The sequence below is a fragment of the Colias philodice genome, chromosome 10 (assembly GCF_061535455.1).
Source record: "Colias philodice isolate Cphi_HAF_F1 chromosome 10, ilColPhil1 Martin Lab GWU primary, whole genome shotgun sequence".
NCBI classification, from domain to species: Eukaryota; Metazoa; Arthropoda; class Insecta; order Lepidoptera; family Pieridae; genus Colias; species Colias philodice.
In genome coordinates this window covers 8,301,844-8,324,615 of record NC_143095.1, presented here as the reverse complement: position 1 = coordinate 8,324,615, position 22,772 = coordinate 8,301,844, and the positions used below count along the sequence as shown (strand labels likewise).

General features: G+C 32.7%; 1 protein-coding gene across 1 annotated transcript; it reads left to right on the top strand.

Annotated features, from left to right (window-relative positions):
• Nucleotides 1–3: 3 nt before the first annotated feature.
• Nucleotides 4–21,827, top strand: LOC149485324 (uncharacterized). Its single transcript, XM_089700104.1, has 7 exons — nt 4–274; nt 9,975–10,132; nt 10,991–11,159; nt 11,510–11,741; nt 14,579–14,719; nt 20,106–20,850; nt 21,165–21,827. Exons 1-6 carry the CDS (start codon nt 251–253, stop codon nt 20,825–20,827), a joined length of 1,446 nt encoding a protein of 481 aa, XP_089556230.1. The 5' UTR covers nt 4–250; the 3' UTR covers nt 20,828–20,850; nt 21,165–21,827.
• The last annotated feature ends 945 nt before the right edge of the window (nt 21,828–22,772 follow it).

Here is a 22,772-nt window from a genome sequence, read left to right as displayed (position 1 = left end):
GAAAAACCAAACAGCCGACCGGTGAGAGTGACAGCGAACGCGCGCAAAACGAACGCATTGCTGAGCGTGTGAAAGTTAGCATTCGAAATACAAATTTGGCGGCAACCCCATCCATAGACAAGCTGAAAATTTTGACAGATCTTAAAAAAAAACATTTGAAATTATTTTTTTCTTTTTCAAACTTGAACATTGTGCTGTGTTCAGTGATAGTTGTGCTAAGTGACTTTCCCCGTTACATCGCCGGTGCAGGATGACTAACACACGTAATATCAAGGTGAGCTTAAGCTATGGAAAGCATTATTGTTGTTTTTGTTTTAGCATCCATCCGTGAAGAGGATGATTTCTTTTAGGTAAATAAAAGAAAATCTGTTATAACAAATTAATAATGCAGAAGAAGCGATTAGAACTTTTCTTAAGCAAATTGGCACTTTTCTTTTGCATAATTCATAGTGAATCTCAACATCTGATATAAAAAATCTACAAATTTACATTTTAAGGCGAAGAATACAAATTACGTTTAGATAACAAAACATTATATATCCATAAAATCGACGTAATTTCTAAAATCGTATTTTATCCAATTTGAGACGATGCGACAGCATTATTTGACGACTAATTCATTAGAAAGTAGACTCTTAAAGACAATGATATAAATAATACCATATTCATAGTATTAGGAAGAAGAAAGGGTTTAATGAAAATAAAGAGAAAAACTACTAACATTATCTTCATAATTAAAGCTCATGCGTTATTAAATGATGCATATAATATGATACATCTACCGGCAACAGACGGGAAAAAGTAAAAGAAAGCTATTTCTCTAACTAGAACAATCACTAATAAAAACTTGTGAAGTGTATAATGAATCTATTCTCATCATTCCTCTCTACATGTTAATAGGCTTAGGGAAATACATTGCAGCCAATTAAAAATCTTCAACACTGGTATAATTGTGATAAAAAAGTATTTTTTTTAGTAAAAAATAGTGATACTATGATACAACAATTAAATTAAGAGCTTTTCTATATATTTATTCGCTCGTAATAGCTAAAACAGGAAATAGATAGAAGAATATTATGTAGGAGATATGCTATTTTGATATGGGTTTCGTATTTATTTTTTACAAATAGGTATAGTGCCATGGAAAATATAGTAGAGATATTAATCAAGCATGAAGTTTCACGTGTGTTTTCGTATTGTTTTCCTTATTTTTGGTGCAAATAAAGTATTTTCATTCATTCATTCATTCATTCATTCATTCATTCATTCATTCACTTGTTACATTCATCGTTGATCATACCATAATATCTATTGGGACAAAGGGAAACAACCCAAAAAAGGACAACTTTTAAGCAGCCCTTCCTTAGTAAAAAATGTATTAAAATTGGTGTAGATATTTCGCTTAGAGGATGATACACATTCCGGACATGAGACATCGACGGTCTGTCAGAAAAAGCTCTATTCTCCAACATATTTCATGGTAAAGTGAGTCTTTCATTTTGTAAAATCACGTAGAACATTTTGCTCGTAAAAGGAGCCCATGTCGATTTATGCTATATAGCTTTTCGCCCGCGGCTTCGCCCGCGTAGTCAAAGGAAAAACTGCATAATATGTGCCGTTCCCGTGGGATTTTCGAGACCTATCCTATGTCCTTTCTTAGGTTTCAAAACCAAATCTCATTCAAATCCGTGGTTTCGGTGTGAAGAAGAGACATAGAGACAGAGTTACTTTCTATAATATTAGTTAGGTTTTCGTGCAGACACCATTTGGAAATTTCCATAGCTTACTCCTTCTGAGCCGAATATAAATGAACTCAAGGGTAATATTAGAAAGAGTAATATTTCGGTATTTCAGTAATTTAAATTTTATGTAGTTCCGAGATCACCACCTTGATTGCATAATTCATGTGTTTGTAAAACACGTAAAAACTAGGTTAAATGGAATAGTTGCAGTGGTCATACGGGTGTGCGACGTTCACAAGTGACCGATTTATTATTACTATCACCCTTGCGTAATTCGTCTCGTTTCGGTGAATGTTCAAAGAGCACATCTTTGCTAAATATCACGCTTACTGCGGTTTGCAAGTCCTCGCTTTTGTATGGTAATAAAATCTTGTGTTATTTTTGATGATAATTTGTTTCCGAGCTTAAATATTGGGCTAAAAGTGTTGTTAGCAATCATCTTCTCCTAAGGTTTAGCTTGTTGTTTACAAATCCTGTTCGATGGAAGGATAGAAAAAAAGCGTATGAATGAATATGTTTCAGTTATTATATCTTATGTATAGTCTGTCCACTATAAGTGTATCTACAGACGCTCCGATTTGGTTGGTGCCAACCATCCGACCACGACCAAATCGGAAAGTGTAGAGAGCGGTCGGTCCGACATAATTATTATTAATATTGGTTTGACGTGGTCGGATGCGCCAGCAATACCGACCAAACCAACTTCCTATCCGATCCAACCAAATTGGAACGTTTGGAAGCTTTGTTCCGACCAAATCGGCTCATTCCATAGAGTAATATAGGTAATTGGCTCATTCACATTTGCAACGCCGCCGGTGTAGGACGTCAACATGAACGCCGAGGGAGTTACGGTCACCGAACGTGACATATTAATAAAATTACTGGAACTATATAAAGACTTTCCCTGTTTGTGGGACTTAAGTAACAAAGATTACGCAAATAGAGATGCCAGAAATCAAGCGTATTTTATTATGTTAGAAGTATTAAAAAAATTGACAGTGCGGCTACATTAAAAACCTTAAAAAATTAGTTATAAGAGCCGCATATGACTGTAATTTTCTCTATTTCTATAGTAGAATTTAGCCCATTCTCTTCGTACTATGGTCAACTGACATATTACTCTATGGTCAACTGACAGTTGGAAGGCCAACCGTCGGACAATCTGTAGCAATGTTGGAATGGTTGCCATGTCGGTTCCAATATGGTTGGCACCAACCAAATCGGAGCGTCTGTAGATACACTATGAATTGCTTTTTGACAGCTCGACGGGTGATACCAGAAGTGATGTTCAAAAGATTATCGATTGTGATACCATTTCAATTATAAATTAAAAATATTATCATAAATCGAATCAGGTACGTAAATAATAATTACAACGTAAACGTACTAATAAGATATGTAATAATAAGACCACATATCTATGCATTGTATGTTAAAACTAAACTAAACTAATATTTTATTATTTATTGGTTTCTATCTAACAATTTGGTTGTCTTTACGTTTAAATTATATAACATAATAGAAGAGTTATTCTGCATCGGATATATTTTACAGAGTATTTCTATCGATTATTATAATCTATCGACCCATCATTGAATAATTCTGTGTAGACATCACTTAGTGGGCGGGACCTGTCCATGAAGAACAATAATTATTTGTATGACATTTTAACATAGACAATACAATCCTTCATAGGCGTGAAGCTGTCAAAAAGCAAATAATAATGTATCTACCAAGAAGCTTATATCTATTACACTGGAGATTTCGGTATGAACATTAACGTGTAACAAGAAAATATGACCTTGAATGACGCCTGCATGTTTTTTATCCCTTTCACACCTAACTTGGCAAGTGGGTGTGAAAGGGATAAAAAACATACAGGCGGCATTCAATGTCATATTTTCTTGTTACACGTTAATGTTCATACTGAAATCTCCAGTGTATTAGATATAAGCTTATGGTATCTACAGACGCTCCGATTTGGTTGGTGCCAACCATATCGGAACTGACAAGGCAACCATTCCAACATTGCTACAGATTGTCCGACGGTTGGCCTTCCAACTGTCAGTTGACCATAGAGTAATATGTCAGTTGACCATAGTACGAAGAGAATGGGCTAAATTCTACTATAGAAATAGAGAAAATTACAGTCATATGCGGCTCTTACAACTTATTTTTTAAGGTTTTTAATGTAGCCGCACTGTCAATTTTTTTTAATACTTCTAACATAATAAAATACGCTTGATTTCTGGCATCTCTATTTGCGTAATCTTTGTTACTTAAGCCCCACAAACAGGGAAAGTCTTTATATAGTTCCAGTAATTTTATTAATATGTCACGTTCGGTGACCGTAACTCCCTCGGCGTTCATGTTGACGTCCTACACCGGCGGCGTTGCAAATGTGAATGAGCCAATTACCTATATTACTCTATGGAATGAGCCGATTTGGTCGGAACAAAGCTTCCAAACGTTCCAATTTGGTTGGATCGGATAGGAAGTTGGTTTGGTCGGTATTGCTGGCGCATCCGACCACGTCAAACCAATATTAATAATAATTATGTCGGACCGACCGCTCTCTACACTTTCCGATTTGGTCGTGGTCGGATGGTTGGCACCAACCAAATCGGAGCGTCTGTAGATACACATATAATGGACAGAGTATAGGTACTTGCTAGTCATATTGTGGAAGCTTTCTAGTTAACAAGAAATTTTAATTGGCTTTTAATGTATTTCCACTTGTCCGGAAAATTACTAATTTCAATTCGTAGTACTATATAACACATATATATTATATTATAGTTATATAAGTTATCCTCCTCGTGAATGTAAAATATTTTGAGAAATCTTAATCATATTATGCGAAACATTATGACCGCAAAACATGACTTTCCTATGACTGCATTTAACCACAAACATTCACTTCATCTTTTCCCATAGTATTTATAGCAAATACTGATTACCGAGAAGTGTTATTTTTACGTTTTGCATCATTGGAAAATAAAGGCTTCTGAATTTATGCTCAAAGTCGGCGCAATATATTTTCAGAAGTTCGATTTAGAAGATACCCTATTTTTTATATCCATTTTAAAAACCCATCATAGATTTGAGAGCTTTCAATCTGTAGAAAAAATAACGCAGTAAAACTATATTATGAGCGTTGCAGACTTATAAATTTTACAATAAGATATTTACGTAGATAGCCCTTAATCACTGCTGTTGCAGCATACATGCAACGATGAATTAAACTTTCGTTCGGAAGTCCTGCTTTGCAAAGGTCATTTAACTGTTGTTCAAGAGGAGCTTTATTTACCTTGCGCTTGGTAGAAATTGTATCTATACTAATTGTGCTAATAATATAAAGCTGAAGAGTTTGTTTGTTTGAGCACGCTAATCTCAAGAACTAGGTACTGGTCCGATTTGAAAAATTGTTTCGGTGTGGGATAGCCCATTTATCGAGGAAGACAAATATCATCACGCTAAGACCAACAGAAGCGGAGCCACGCGGGTGAAACCGCGGAGCGCAGCTAGTACTAGTATAAAAAAACTTTACCTATATAGTGCAACTGCACTATTATTATATTCTGTTAGCACTGGGTAATGAGTAGTCTTCATAGTAGTCTTACAACATAATATGTCAACCCAGACGTAAAGGTCAGTGACTTATAAACATCAAACGAAAGTGAATCGCTTTTACTTTCCGCACATTTTAGTATTTAAACCATTTCAATATGTTTTTTAGAGCATGGAATAATTTTCCTACTAATGCATCTTCAGTATTTTATTGAATTATTTACAAAGTTGGCTAATCACCTACATTTGGCGATATTTTAGATATGAAGGGTCAAAATATATTAATTTCTTTAACATAGAATCGATTTTGATAATAGTTATGAAGCCCTTTGAATCTGAATAACATATGCATATTATTATACAAATTGCAATTAGGTGTACGCACTCTCTTTACTTATGTAACACAACCCGCTGGGCATTGATTTAATAACACTTACAATTCAATATTGTTCCGATAGTATTGGGTTACGTTTACCCGATTTTCGATACTGTGTTTATATTTATTTATAGTCTGGTCCTAAGTAATATATTTAAAACTTTACTCAAGAAATAAACTCAACTTTGTCAACTCTCCTTTTTTAATTAGGCATCTTTTGAAAGCTCTTCGATAAGATGTTTAGTTGAAAAAAAGTTTTTCTCTATCTTAGGATCTACTATGTTCATGCTCAGGCTGTAAATAAATATAGACAGAGTGTAGATATAATTTTATTTTCTCAATGTTACTGAAATATTCCCTAACATAATAAATAAACCAACAATGTAACTCTATTTAACGATTTAATGTTATGGAGTTTATTGTTTTTATTGCATATTTGATTGTAATTTTGTTCAATAACATTTTAATACTTAATTAAACTTGTATTACGACTATAAAACTTTGTCATTAACGCATCAATGAAATAGTTATACAGCCATATAATTCTGGCATTCATTCAATAATACAAACTGTTCAAAACGTCTTCTAAAATAACTTCTTGATTGGAAATCTGCGTTTAAATTTCCTTGACTTGGAATATAGACATTATTAAATAATTATTAAAGATTTGTCTAAATGTCTGAATGATGATTAGGCAAAATAAAAATTATAGAGATACATCTTCATTAAAGAGTCATGCAAATTGATTGAACAAAATATGTTGTTAAGTTTAATCCGACTAACGATTACCCAAATACGTCCATCGAGTGCTGAGACTTCCGTATGCTGTTCATCCTTTTACAATTGCATAATTGCAACGATATTATCTCTAACGCAGTTAAAAACAAGTGTTATACAATACTTCCAGGTTAATGAAGTCGTATGTTACGTACGTGAAACATAATAATGGAAATGTTTAATAAGTGGTCAGTTAAAAGTTAGATTAGGGTCATTGTATAAATTTAATGGAAACAGATACTATCTTAGCTGTTTGTTTTTTATTGAGGCTATATCCTTATCTAAGAGAGACTCTACATTTAAGAGAACTGAAATCCTGTACGATTATTATTACGGACATTCCAACCACAAACTATTATGTAAATACCACATGTTCTGAATTCGTAGCGTATGTGTCATTAGATTATTATTTTGGCTAACCAATACAGGTTAAGTAATAACGTATTATTTCATTGATTTCCTGTTTATATAAAATTTGTTCGCTATTTGTAAATATTCCTTCTTTTAAATATGTTGGTTATTATTGGCCATTGACTTTAACATGTGTTTCCTTTGATTTAGTGTCATAGACCTTACCGGTTGGACGTGAAAAGGAAAGAAAGCGGATCTCGTTTAGCAATAATTATTCTCAGAACAGGGTATGGTCGACGACTTAATTTCATTGATATTTCACCTTTCCAATGCGTATAAATATATCCATTAATTATCTTATGGTAAAAATACGGAAATTTGACATCCTATAACGTACTCGCATTATGAAAATATATGTACTTTCGCAATTGCTAAAAGGTAGAGCACATCTTCAGCATGTTAAAAAGAGCGTAAAAGTGGGTAGTGAATAATTTATAAGACGTGTTAAATTGTCTATACATGTAAGTAATTATTTCTCTTTGTTATTTTTATAAAAATAAATATGCAAAGATGCTAGCTCGTTAACCCCGATTTTCGTTTCACCATGTTGCACTATAACGACTTAAAAATATGATTAATTAACCTTCTAGACATATGATCTATGATCTTAATATCTTCAAAAAGTATTTTTTTTAATCTTTGATGCTTACCTAACCTGACCTCAACAGACTTCGCCAAAATGATGAAAAATAGCAAAATATTCCACCTGTTAATTACTTTGCGAAATATCATCTAAACGAATCAACGTTTCAATATTGTTTTTAAAATGTACGTAAACAAATTACACAATTTTATACGTCTAGGTAATAACTATTAGTTTTGATAGCCAAGATTGGCTTTGATTTTATATGAGTTGAGAAATGCGGGTCTTATTCAGGCGTTTATATTTTTTTCATCAAATGGTGTCTATCCTTAAAGAACTAAGTTCAATGAATCTGTTTCGTTAACTACAAGCATATTGTTTAACTTTATATATATAGCGATTGTTTTTTTCCGAATCCTAACTTTCAATAAGAAATGTCAACAAACTATACACAGCAGTAAAAATGTCAAACAGACGCCAATCAATGGAGCCATGCAAGCGTATATTTTGTAATGAGAACGTTGAAATGATAACATATTGGCAATTTCCTTTAGCTTTATTGACATCCAATATTTATGTTGATGATATTACTTAGTAACGTATGGCTGAATTCATCCATCTCGTTATAGAATAGCTTTATGAAAAGTAACTATGTGTTGATAATAAAGCATAATATATTGATGATATAAATAATAGTACGCGCGGAGGAAACTCTGGATTGTTAGGAATCTAGTTAGAACCGTTTCATTTTAATGATTCTCACTTATGTTCCATTGTATGTATCGCGATGAAAGATACATTCGTTATGAAAATAGCGACAAATAGATATTATTTTCAACGCGTGCGTCCTTTCTAAGATACGCACGTCTACCAATGGATAATAATGTGTGTATTAACATCTCTGATGGCATGGCACCATATAAATATTTCTAAAAAAGGCACGAAGAATGCTTTAAGTATTTAGGTATCTGGTTTAATTTAGAATGTTACATTGATATTACAAATGGGTTGCCCCCACTGCATTACATATTATGCATATCATCTGGCCCCCACAGATATAATATATAACTTTTGGTATTGCGTAAATAATAACAGTCATCGTATAAGTTTATGCGTTTTTTTATAGAGAACCACAAGCGTTCACATAATAATCATTATAACAACTGACCCACTGTCCCAATTATTTTAAAACGATCATCCTTTCACTCAATTAGCATTTATTTATCATGTTGAAAACGAAATTTCAGTTATTTTATGTTGTAAAAATTTTCTCCCGTATTAAATTGTAACGGAGTCTGAAGATATTGCTACTTATCACGGAAGCGTGGAATAAGTTTTTAATTATCAGTATTATGTAGTTGATTCAATTTATATAAACCACAATATAAACTAATATTACCTAATCCATAATTCGATTTTATAATTATTATAAAAATAGAGAGCGGTAATATTCTGACATGTTAAAGTTATTTAGTTTATCGCATCATGATCAACTGAATAAAAATATGAATAAGCAAATAAAAGACCAGGATAACTTTCTATAAATAAGTATAATCAATGGTAAAACCCATTCGTTAGCACAAACCGATGTACGACTAAAGCCATACGCAATGTATACGGAAGAAATCGATGCAATGTGCGCGCGAGCATAAAAACTTTCGCTTTTCACTGCCAAGGCTTGGCGCGTCGGAGATGTTTCCAGAAATCGCGGAGGAAATTGATGGTGTGTGACGTCACTGTTGGTTTTAAAGATAAAGTACTTAGTACAGTATTAATTAAGGAGGACTTTCAAGACTCTATATTCTTTCAGTATTTAGTAATTTCACGGAGAATTTTCAAAAGAAAAAGTACATAACTAACTATAATTAAAAACTTTGTAATTTTTAGCTTGTTAAATTTTTGTACATTAAAAACAGACCGTTGGCCGTTGATATATTCTCTTTGTACAAATACACATTATAGATATTACGCACTAGGTTATACAGTATATCTTAATTCTTCAATTATTTAATTATTATTAATTAATACGTTGCTAGTAGTCGCCATACGGTTATACACGCAAACAAAATATATGTCGACATAGCAGCGCGCATCAATGATTGCTAGAGCACTTTCGTTTTCATTAACGAACGTGACCGGACACCACTCAACGTTCGGAAAAACACTACTGACTTCTTAAACTATATTTCAATTTTTTTTTATTGCTATGATGCAAGAAATGGCTCAGATTTGATGTTATATCATAAGAATACCGTCATGTTTATGTTGGGAGAGCAAATGATACTTCGAAGTAGTATCGTAAAAGTTGGGAAATAACAACACACAAATACGGTAGCACCACTATCTTCTATTAGTTTAAGAAAATAATTTTTTAAATGTAGAGGTATCTTTCCATACACATCACCTAATTCAACATTTTTATTTTCACCAGATATTTGTACCGTAGATTTAAAACAACTTTTCAGGTTTCAATAGCCATATATTTTTTGGATTCTAAAACTGCTCTTATTCCCAGGTCTGGATATGCATAGCATGCATGGCCACGACGATGGGTGCTCCAGCCACGAACCCGCCCATCACGTTCGACATTATCGACATGGCAGCCATCAGTCGAATGTCACCGCAGCAATTGGAGGCGTTGGCTGAAGGTCTCGCTGCTGAAGAAATTATGAGGTTAGTAAATTCTTTCGCATCTTTGTTGTATCCCTCTTGTCAGAGCTGATTTAACAGCAGTTTTAGGCATTAAAATAAATTACATGACAGACGCACACTTGCATTTAACATGATATAAGCAAAAGAAGACACAGAATTTGTCAAACGTTTGACAAAGAATTTTCGCAAATATTACAAGAATAGCAGTTTTAAGTACCTAGCTAATTATAAAGATAGTGGAAATTATACAAGAGGAATGAATTAAAATAATTATTTGAATAACAATTAAATGCTATTCGAATAATAACATAATCTTTCGACGTCGACGTCGAGTCGACGCATATAAAGACGTAGAAAGAGAATTTGCAGCAAACATTATGATATATGATATAGAAGTGAAAGTTGTGGAATTTAAATATTAAGACATTCAAGAATACAAAAAAAACTTTTTTTAAACTCACGACGATTATGATAGTTAATTTTCATTATTATAAATGAACACAAACTAAATTCACACAATTTTAAAGCGACTTAACCAATAATTTCCTCGCTGTATTTTTTCTATACCAATTTTGTAATTAATATTTCTCATATTGATATAGATGTTGATGTTATGATAATATCATTTTCCCTAGTATTGTTCTTACTTTGTCGCATATCATGTTATCTTTGATGTTAGATGATATAGACACGCTCATATATACGTACGTTCTTTATATGAATTATTGCAATTCTTAAGATTAAGCTGTTTTCTACTCGCATGGTACGAACCGAAATTTATTGTTAATCTGGGTACTAAATTACAGTTTCTTTTCTTCTTATCTTTAAAATTTTGTAAAGCAGCATCATTACAGTTATTTATATAATCTTTTCCTTTAGGACAAAACGGTCATCAGCGCAGGCATTAACGTCGGTTGTATCAAAAGCATCTTCAGGTATACAGAGCAAGGTTGGTCTCCTCGGTCAGGCGTCAGCCGGTGCTGCGTCTCTAATCGCCTCAGCTTCCAGCAAAACAGGCCACGAACACTCTGGATATTCTTATGAACCGGTAATTATATTGTTTTTGTTTGATAATTATTTATGGATAATAATTATAACGTTTGCTTGATATTGATTGAAACGTACCTAGATACTTATGAATAATAATTATGTATTAAACATTTTTGTAGTATATAAGCTTATCAGCAATCAAAAAAATATGCCAGCATAGGAAGCCCTTGTCCCTGCAGTGGAAAAATAATGGGCTGATGATGATGATGAAATGATAATTAATTAATAAATTCACTCTTTGATTCGTATTAGATTAGAAGTCCATAGATTTAAAGTAATATTGGGTTACGAAATATGTAGTTTTTAGGTTACTCATCTCACTGATTCTTATGTTTGTTTGAATCACAGCATGAAGAAAAATACGACTACGTAGGTCTGAAGAAATCGATTCTCTACACCCTGTTCCAAGCGGTCAAGGCAATTACTGGTGGAGTCACTATTCTTAAAGGGCAATTGATAAAGGGAGGTGGTGCCCTTGCTGCAACTCTGGGCAAAGTGATCTCGTCGAAGGGAGACGCTGTTAGCAACCTGGGAAGGAAGATCGTCAGTTCTGCTGCTTTGAGCGAAAAGAGGCCGCATTGTAAGTATCAACTAATATTGATAGATTTGTGTAGTATTTGAGGTGTTTTTATTTTCGTAAAGTGCAGTAGTTCTTTTTCGGCTTGATCAATATATTCTAACAGACTCTTTGCCTATGTAAAAATGTACTATACCACCATCAAATATCCAAAATTTAATCCATCTATTAATAATCCATCTATAATTTACTAATCCATTATTATTGTTTTTGCTAATAGTGTTGCAAAACAGATCTTTTTCACAATAATATTTTTAAACTGCGATAATATAATTACATATTTCTGTGCGTAATAAATAATAGACCGGGAGATACTGACACAAAATTTCGAGTCATTTGTAACAGGATGGCGGTTCTACAGGGGTCTTAGTACGCAATGACAAAAAGAAAAATGATGGTGTGAACGCTGGTACCGGTGGGTTAGTCGCGTGGGCGTTAGTCGAACTCGTCGGAAAAATAGCGAAAGTCAAACGATTTGTAACACAAAAATTTTAGAATTTACCGATAGCCCATAAAAAAGAAGTAGGCGGTAGTGTCATGCCATACTTTTCCGGTATGACTTACAGCCCGCCATACCGACGCGAATGTGTTGATTTAAAAAAAACAATTATTCAACCATTTGTACCAAGCTAACTTTTGCACAGGTAACCATCGTCGTGCAGCCATTTACGAAAATCGCAATGCCATACTTTTCGGACGATTCCAAATGGTCGCCATACCGCCGAAAATCTGCAAATTTTTTTTATTTCGCCTATCTTTTTGTACCAGTATTGCATTTGGCTTTTTGGAGAGTATTTGATAAAATGTGACCATTATTATATTTGCCATACTTCTAGTAGGGGGAAAAAGTGCTGTCATACTTGAAAAATAAATTTATTATTAATTTATATAAGTGAAGATTTCCAACACCTAGATCTTTGAAATTTTGTATTTATATTCGTTGATCCTCAAACTTACAGGAAAAATAAGTGCCATACTGTTACAAATCGTTTGACTTTCGCTATTTTCCGACGAGTTCGACTAACGCCCACGCGACTAAGCCGCCGGTACCAGCGTTCACACCATCATTTTTCTTTTTGTCATTGCGTACTAAGAACCCTGTAGAACCGCCATCCTGTTACAAATGACTCGAAATTTTGTGTCAGTATCTCCCGGTCTATAAGAGATATTTTAAAATATTCATTTTATTTGAATTGGGTTTATTCAAATTTGGTGTGAAATAGTGTGGGTTGTTTCCGTTATTATGAAATTCAGAAATTTCACTTATTATGAAATTCAGAAATTTCACGTGATGTTCCGCTACAGTTATATTTCTATGAAATTTTACAACGAAATAGATTTGTATCTATATACTTTGTTCCTACTTTCTAAGCTTGATAATTGTAATTAATTCTTTATAACAGTGAATAGATTATTGTCTTAATTCTTATAATAACATCTGTTGTCACCACTTATAGCTATATGTATATGTGTATGGTTTCTCTTGTAATTTAAGTACTCTCTCTTTTATTTTAGCAACTGTAACTCTCCATTTTAAATAACACTGGCAACAATAACAAAATAATGAATTGTGGTTAGGAACAGAATTTTAACTGAATATATGTATAATAATACGTAGACCTTTAAATGTTATGTAATTCAGAGCTTACATCGTATAAAACGAAATTTTCATGACATTCCATAGATCTCGTTTTATCCACGCATTACATAATTTGTAGTACATAAACCACTTCAGGAATGTTTTGCAAGTACTATTCTATTATTCGGATTTTCCTATGATTTGCATTTCAAAAGATTTGATGTGAGAAAATTGCACAGTCTAGCCTCTGACATCTGGAAGAGCACAAAGGTAATTCACAGTAGATTGTCATAGTGTTCGTTCTCATTGTAATCTTTATAAAGAATTCAATTCACAAGCTTAAACTGGATACCTTACGCAAGATCATGGCGATATTTTAGTTTATTTTTTAGTAATAATTTTATAGGTTTTACGTAATGTTTTTGGCTTTAGAGGTGTTTTTTAACTCGGTCAGGATATTGCATCAATAAAGGATCAATGATCAAATTTATTCGTATACGTAATATAAATAAATTACAATATATTATGCTATATAAGATCAGTTTATAAATGGAGCTTAAACTTATTTTAGAGTACAGCGCTACGCAAATTTGAATGTTTATTGAACCCTCGCGTGTGTTCAGAGGGCACAAAACTATTATGATACTTTTTCTTGGACTTAAATGCTAAATATCATTCCCTAAATATGCATTTCTTGTTTCCAGTAGTAGTACAGTATACGGTCCACCACCAATCGGCTATTTAGAGTACAGCACTACGTAAATTGAATGTTTATTTAACTCTCTCACCTTCAAAATGGGAACAGTCAACAGAGTGATTATAGTGCTATTTATTAGATTAAGAATGGGTGTAAAAGCTAAAAAAAAGGGACAAGTTCACTTATTTTTCATTCTCCTCTTCTATTCCAAAGACCGCGAAATACGGTCCGCGCCATTTGTTAGGCTTAAACGTTAAGAATCATCCCTAGAAATCCATACTAATATTATAAATGCGAAAGTAACTCTGTCTGTCTGTCTGTTACTCAATCACGCCTAAACTACTGAACCAATTTTCATGAAATTTGGTATGAAGATATTTTGATACCCGAGAAAGGGCATAGGCTACTTTTTACCCCGGGAAATAGGATAGGTTTTATCCCGGAAATCCCACGGGAACGGGAACTACGCGGGTTTTTCTTTGACTGCGCGGGCGATGCTGCGGGTGGAAAGCTAGTCATCCATAAAACAAACACGGGTTCTAAAGATCCACATCCCGTTTCCAGCGACCGCAGTGTACGGTCCGCCACCAACCAGCCACATCGAGTACGCACCAAGCTCGTACGGCGCGCCGACCGCTCCCGCGCACTACGTACAGGCCGCGCCCACGGGATTCGCCGCGCACAAGTATCCCGCGCATTTGGACGGTGAGAATTATAATTCTAATTAAAATTCAAATTAAAATCAAATTCAATTTTTTTGTTTGTGTGGATGGTAGCTGAAATTTAGGAATGTTTATTCAAATTAAAATACAAAATATTTGTTTGCGTGACTTGTGAATTGGGAAATTTGAAGATTTTTTAATTAAAAGTTAGTTGTTAGTTCATTTACTTTGAATGGAATAGATAAAACTAGATTCTATAGACTAATACTAAAAACTGCTTCTGATAGATGTAAAAACTTATGAAAATATGCCTCCATTGGGCGAAATTTAGACGTGCTTACTGTATACGCTAATCTATAAAAATTATATCGCAAACTGTCGTATAGGTACATAATTTTACACTGTTCAGCTCACTGGTTTCGTTTCATGTTTTGACATAGATTTATAAACAGATAATATGTTGCTAATAATAAAAACAGTCATAATGAATCATACGTAACATACAAGATAATATTAAAACAAGTTTCACATCAAATTTCCCACTTGCTCTACAGCAACTTATAAAATGAAACAAGAAAAATGTCTTAATTTGAATAAGACCTACTTTAAACACTTACTATGATAAAAAGTTGCATTACATTAAAAGAAACCACTCTTAGCCAAGAATAGCACTACAGTAATACCTTTAAAATATCGTTCTGAATGAATATTTAAAAAGAATGGAAAATACCAAGTATTTATATTAAATTCTTGTGTTACGTAGGTACTTACTTCTATGGCATTTTGGAGCAAAAAAAAAGAATTAATCAGATTTTATTGCTATATGTAGGTACAAATACAAAATATATATATATATACATACCAAAAATACGCGTTTTTATTTCTAAATTTAACAGAATTGAGAATAAAAATATCAATATGTAACCAAAAGCTTTACTTTCTAGTAGTTAAAATTGATATTAAATTCGACCTAAAAAATATAAAATTATCTGTTAATTAACATTAAAAGTTTAGTGGAACGCACATTCGGGGTAAAGGTCGAGCACCGGAACTAAAAGTATGAAAAATTACACAACTTTCCAACACATCACCTACTTATGTAACGATTGCAAAAACGACACAAATATGAGAATTCGTATTTACATATTTTTCGATACAGTCATATCCGTATACAACGATACATTACTTAACAGTAATATGTACAATGAATTGACTACCTATATATTTTATAAAACAGCTAAACTTTTATACATTATTACATATCCATTAGGTATTTTTATTACTATTTCTGATTGATAAGGAAGTAATTGATTTCAGTCACTACAAAGAAAGTGGTAATGTTTTTTTATCTATATGTAGAGCAATATCAAACATAATATTATTAAAACACCAGAAGACACAACAACTACACCACAATCCATAATTTCATACAATGATTATATTTTTCAGAACTAATAGTGATGTCGTCAGTAGTTGACGTGGTTACACAGAAACCGATGCCACAACCATCACCGGAATTATTATATCGATATTACGATTTATTAAATTCCTTTTGGTAAGGTTATACATTAGTGTGACTCAAAAGCACGGCTTTGTAATTCACCTGTGTTCCTATACACTATAAGATTTTTAGTCTTTCTATCGATCACATTTAATATATTTTATTAACTTCACCACACATTTCATTAATTCTTTATTTAGAAAGTATAAAATTGTATCTACTTCGCAAACACTTCATTTGTTTTCATACAAACTTAGACTTAACATTATTATTTATTACATGATTATTACCAATTATTAAAAACAAAAGATTGACGACCACGCCACTTAAAAGATTCGAATGGAAAATAAATAATAATATGTAGTTTAAAAAAACTAAAAAACACGCTTTTCATAGAAAACCGAACTAAAAAATAGAAAATTTTATCAAATTATTGTATTGTCATCGGTCCTCAATAAATCTACAAAGTTTGAACGTTATCTGGCCGTTTAAAGTGGGTCAAAATCGCGCCCAAAAAGTCGGTTACAAACATACAGTCGGTTACAAACATACAGGTGAAGCTAATATAAAGCGTGTAAAATTGATGATATAATTTTGTTTAGAGAAAAGTTGTTACAGTAGATTATAGAGTGTCACAATTAAGTACTTTACTATATTCTATTTCCTTTTTTATTTATAAGTATTTTATTATTATAATATTTATGTTCGTCCACGTATCTTTTAAATATTCAAAAAGCATTTTGACCAGCAAGCTGCCAAATTGTGACTTTACATCATTTGCATAACCGCTTTCACTTTTACACCATAAACAATAGTTGGCTCAACGAACTGTCCATAGACTTTTAAAACAATTTGTGAATCTGTTATGTATTTTGGAGGGAAAGAACCTGGATTTTTAAAAACAAATAAGTAGAACAAACTATGCACATGATCTCAATATATGTATATCGAAATTATAAGTGGGAAGACGATCTATATCCAATAGATCTAAAGATTATAATATAAAGATGATTTTCTAAATCTACTATCTAATCAATACCTATGCTATGTTATCAAGCAACTAAACAACTAGATACCTATTAAACCTTCCTTCGTTTGATCGAACTACGTAAATTTAGTACGTAGTTTCAGTTAAAGTTTTTGAATAAATATTTAAATTAATAAGCACCAACACGTAGTAAATAACTGTTAAATGGTTACTTAATGTGCTGTATTCATTTGTTAGTTTACATAAGATGTTTCCTATCGCGTGATGTAAATTCAATACTTATCTATTCAATTTGTATATTTTCAACATCTGTTTCTTCAGTAATCATTTGCAAAGTATTGCTTCTTCTTTCGTTGTGATGAAGACATGTTATTGTTAAGTCTCCAAGAAACGAATAATAGAATCTTTTGTGTATTTACCTTTCTCTTCCAATTAAATAACGTGAGGTTAAACTATCCACCTGCGCATTTATGGGTATCTCATCAACATCATTTTATACAATTTTACCTTTACATTACATAGTTGCTTATAAGAGAAGTTATATAAAGCACTGAACCTGATAACGTTAGTTATGTTGTTATTAATCGCCCTTTAATCTATTGAATTCCAGCTTTAGACCTGCATTACATAATAGTGATTTAATAAACTGAAAACTGTCTTCCTACTTTCGCTAGCGGTATAAATCAGGGTGTGTATCGTAAATAGAACGCGTTTGTTACCCTCAGTGAAAGTGTATTATGTCATACAAGTTCACAAGTTTAAATCTGATTTCTGAACGTAACCCGTTATTGTATAGGAATGAGTTCAATCGATTGCCGTATGTGGAGTTTGAGAGCTTTTCCGTTTCCGGTGGTTTTCTTGTGTAGCATACTTTGATATTGTTTTTATAATTATTTATCATTATTATTCACATCGTTACATTAACTTCAATATAGTGAATTTTGTGTAAACCTATAGTAGATAACTAAAAAAGTATTGGTCTTTAAAGAATAAGTAGCTGACATTTAATTTTTAAATTACCGAAAGTATTTCGGTATAAAAGTAGAGATACCTTCCTCTAATTAAAAAAATGAAATTGTTATATCATAATATAAAATATTTATACGCAACAAACACATGGCAGGTCAATTTATTCCTATTAAGTAAAGTGGTAAAAGTAACTTATTATATACTGTATACTATAAATAAAACATGGAGTTCTGTAAAAACAATTCCATATAGATGCATGCGTTAATTATTTTTTTAACGAAGAAATGCAGGAATGTCAATTGAACCACTTACTACCTAATATTACGTAACCAATGTGAAAAGTAGAGTCAATTAGACATTTTTTCCAGATATTAATATCATGAAATGATGTAAGCTACAACTTATACTGTTATTATAAATTCCCAACCAAGCCCTTTCACGAAGGAAATAACTGGGATGCCGTAATAGGTCTACATGAATGATAAAGATGCTAAAAGTGACGTAACCAAATACTGACCTACATAGACGATTCCTGGTCTCCTCTTACTATTTGCACTGTTATACAATTTATCACATCTTGAAATTTTCCTTTTGTAGGAAAATATAATGAGATTGCACAATACAATATTACTGTATGTATAATGTGACTGTTACAATGGTTAAGCTTCTTGACAGACATGTAAATAGTTTATGTTTCGGTTCGGTAGTATTTGTTACGAAAACGAAAAAAGTTGCTTTCATAAGGCTGCATACTTGTCAAGCTAAGTAGTATAAAAATAGTAGAGTCATGTGAGATATTACTAGCTCTTATTTATATATTAGGTAATAAATGAAAAGTTATTTATAGTTACGTAATTATCTATACTTAGCTACCGTGATCAATAAATCACTTCGTGGAAGATAATAATTATCTCCAGAGAAATTGGAATTTTCAGGTGCAAGTAGGCAAAAACTCATATTAAGTTACCTCACAACGATTATAAATTATAATAATTCATAGTGCAGGATGTTGTAAGGTCTGGAATACATACATTTAACACATAATTAGTTTCATATGTACATACATTTTAAAGTCTAAAATCGTTTCAAAACTTCCTGTTACATTGAAAATTAGTGTTACTTTTAGGTTTTGAAATTTTCCTTTGATAAGTGCCTTCATAGATTGTATGATGTCGTAAAATAGTTAGTGAACCTTGTTCGAAATATGTGGAATCACTTATGTTATTAACTGAAAATTTCTTTACTTGCATTTGATACACTGCTCTATCATTTGAAATCGAAAGTTATATAACTGATGACTACATTATGCATAGCTTACGAATCAATATGTCCCAAATACAAACGATACATATTACATACCTACTCATCATTGACCTCCTTAAAACATTTGCCAAACTGATTGAAACGCTACTATGTATAATGCGACACGGTCGACTTAATACTTGAACGAGGCATCGCTAAAGAGGTATTATTACTATCAAGTATCACCTACTTTTGTTACAGGACTGACGATTACGTAACAGCCAGTGTAGCGACGCTCGTGAAAGGTTTCGATCCAAAATAAATTGAGACTAGGTCATTACACTCGGCTGATATTCTCATCTTTTGTTAGGTCAGGTTGCGGATCCGTTTTTGACAAATTCTTTAGCCGCTAGGTACGATTTCCTTTTCATTCTTGTAGTAATGTTTGACGCGACAATACAATTACAATTTACGAACTCTAGATGCAAAAAGACGCATTGATGCAATTTATGTTAGGTAATAGTGGCATCCAAATCTATGTCAAAACATGAAATTGCACAGACATTTTCTGAACTTATTATATCAAATTTAATGGCTAGTCATAATTATAGTCCGTTCATATTTTGTCATATGCATTAATAACATCAATTTTAGAAAGGAGGAATACTTAGCATCCTTACGCAACTCAGGTGACTATTGACGTAACTTACAAACATATTTTTGAGACAGGACATGGAAAACTGAGCGGAGTGCACGCCGGTGTTGTAATACTGACCCCGCTCGAGCACGCCGCCACCAGCGAGGGCCACTCGGGATACACGCACCTTGAATCACCACCTTCCATTATAAACAGCGTATATTCCGCCATAAAGGGCGTCTTCTCCTCCGCCGCTCCACATTCCGAGTCTTACATCACACACCAAGAACCTCCTCCACCTCACCCCGCTCCCCCTTTCAGGCCCATGACATGGGGAGCAGTCGACTCTTACGGCGAACCCGCCATGATCGAAACCTATTCAGATTATGATCCTCGATCTCCCCATCCTTATAGTAGAGCATCATCAAAGAAATCCGCAATCCCCACCTTCCATAAACACGAACGCCTGACTCCAGAGAAAATACAAAAAATAAATAAAAATCTCGATAAAGTTCAAGCGTATTTAAACGAAAACCAAAGATCAGCCGAAGTGCTTCCTAAGTTTAATAAGAATTATGTTGATATGTTGAGGAAAGGCCAGATTCCATTTCTTCCCACTCCCGTGATAAGCGACAATGAAATCGGTGTCCTTCCCGCTGAATTACTTCCTGACGATGATCCTTTGACTACTACCACTACGATTACAACTACTACTACTACGACTACTACAAAACCGAACACGACTGACGGGAACACCAGAAGGAAGAAGGACACAAAATTCATACTGCGAGGGAACAAGATTGTTCAAGTTTGACATATGACTGTTGACTGACTGAGGTATGTTTTGACTTGACGAGTGACTGATATCTTCTGTCTTCCAGGTTTAACATTTTTCACAGCACTTAGATATAATAATACAGTAAATGCGTAATGATCTATCTATTAATACATGATTACTACGCACTAAGATATTTCTTCTTCAATACCACTATACCTTTTCCACAGTATTGTCGTATCTTCATATTTTAAAAGTTAAAAAGACACTTTTTTTTTTCTTTCTTCCCAAACTCATTGAACACATAATATGCAGTGCAAATAAATTATAAATCTTTGTATGTTTACTGATATGTTTTATTTTTACCTATTTACAGAAATTCCTGGATATAATACAGTGCAGCTGGGTGGCGAACATTTGCAAAATTATCAATTTTAACAATCTCGTCGCCTTTGATTTTTTACTTATAGTGGTATAAAGTCATATAATTTCTGTAGTAATGATTTGTCTGTTCGATAATTCATTCGTAGAAATTATTAATGACTGTATACACTTTTACAAGATTTATTATAACAATGGTTTTGTATTATACATTTTTTACCACAATAAGACAGACTCCGTCGCTTGCATTTCTCTCTTTAAAAAAGTGATACTTAACTAGATGTGTTATGAAATTATGGAATTACCCACAAACTGTGTAAACTTAGGAGAGTTAGCCAAAAACGATTGTAATTACAAATAGCGATATATATACAGTTGATTATATAAATTATGAATTAGGTTAATTAGAGAAGTTACGTATATATATAAGTTAACTGATAGGTGTGTGTTTAAATATTTATTAATATCTATAAAGCTTTCACTGTCAGATTCATTCTTTTGGTCTATTTATAAAACAGTATTTATTATTATTTTTACTGTATAACAAAATCAAATGTTTGTAAATTAACGCGATTAAAATGACATTGTAAATATATTTTGCTCAAGACTTATTATATTTTAATGAATTGTAAATAGGTAAATACAAGTGTGAAAAATATTATTTTGTTTTCTTTGCACCTCTCCTATATCTCTAATTATTAAGTTAACAATAATTTTTCAGTTAATCAAAGTATGTATTAATGAACCAATATTTCCTTTGATAAATAACTAATGAATTTAAAATTCCTGCCTATTGCATTTTTTATTGTAGAAATACTCTAGATCTAAATATTTCAAGAATATTAATAGGTACCTAAATTTTCTAGAATATTCGGAATGATCCGATTTCAATAACATATTCCTCAAATTATTAGGACCTTTATGAACAACTTATTTATTTATGGACTTTATGTGCCCCGCAGCCCGCATTGCTCCGCATTGCTCCGCTCCTTTTGGTCTTAGTGTGATATACAGCCTTTTCTCGATAAATGGGCTAAACAACACTGAAAGAAAATTCAAATCGGAGACATAACATATTCCTCAAATTATTAGGAGCTTTATGAACAACTACTAGTTGTACTTGTACCCCGCAGTTTTACCCGCATTTCTCCGCTCCTGTTGGTCTTGCGTGAGTGATATTTTTTTCGGACATTTATAGCATTAGCACAGATAATAATACTATACTACTTACTTACTTAGTACTTATACTATACTAGAAATTGTACTCCTTTATGTAAAATTCACAGACGCAGCCTTTAAAAAACATAATACATATTACTAAACTATAAATACCTGTATAGTAGTTATGAAGCTCAGTTGTAGTTGTATACGTAGTATATTATTATTAGTCTGTGGTTGTAGTCATAAATATTTACTCTTAATTAAATATTATAATTAATGAAAAACTAACTGTCTGTCTGTCTGTTTGTCTCTTCTTCACGCTTAAAACACTGAACGGGTTTGGATGAAATTTGGTAAAGAGATAGTGAAAGAACATAGGAAAGGTTTTATCTCGGTGGCAAACTAGAAGACGATAAAATTAAGGTAGGTACCATGAGTTGAA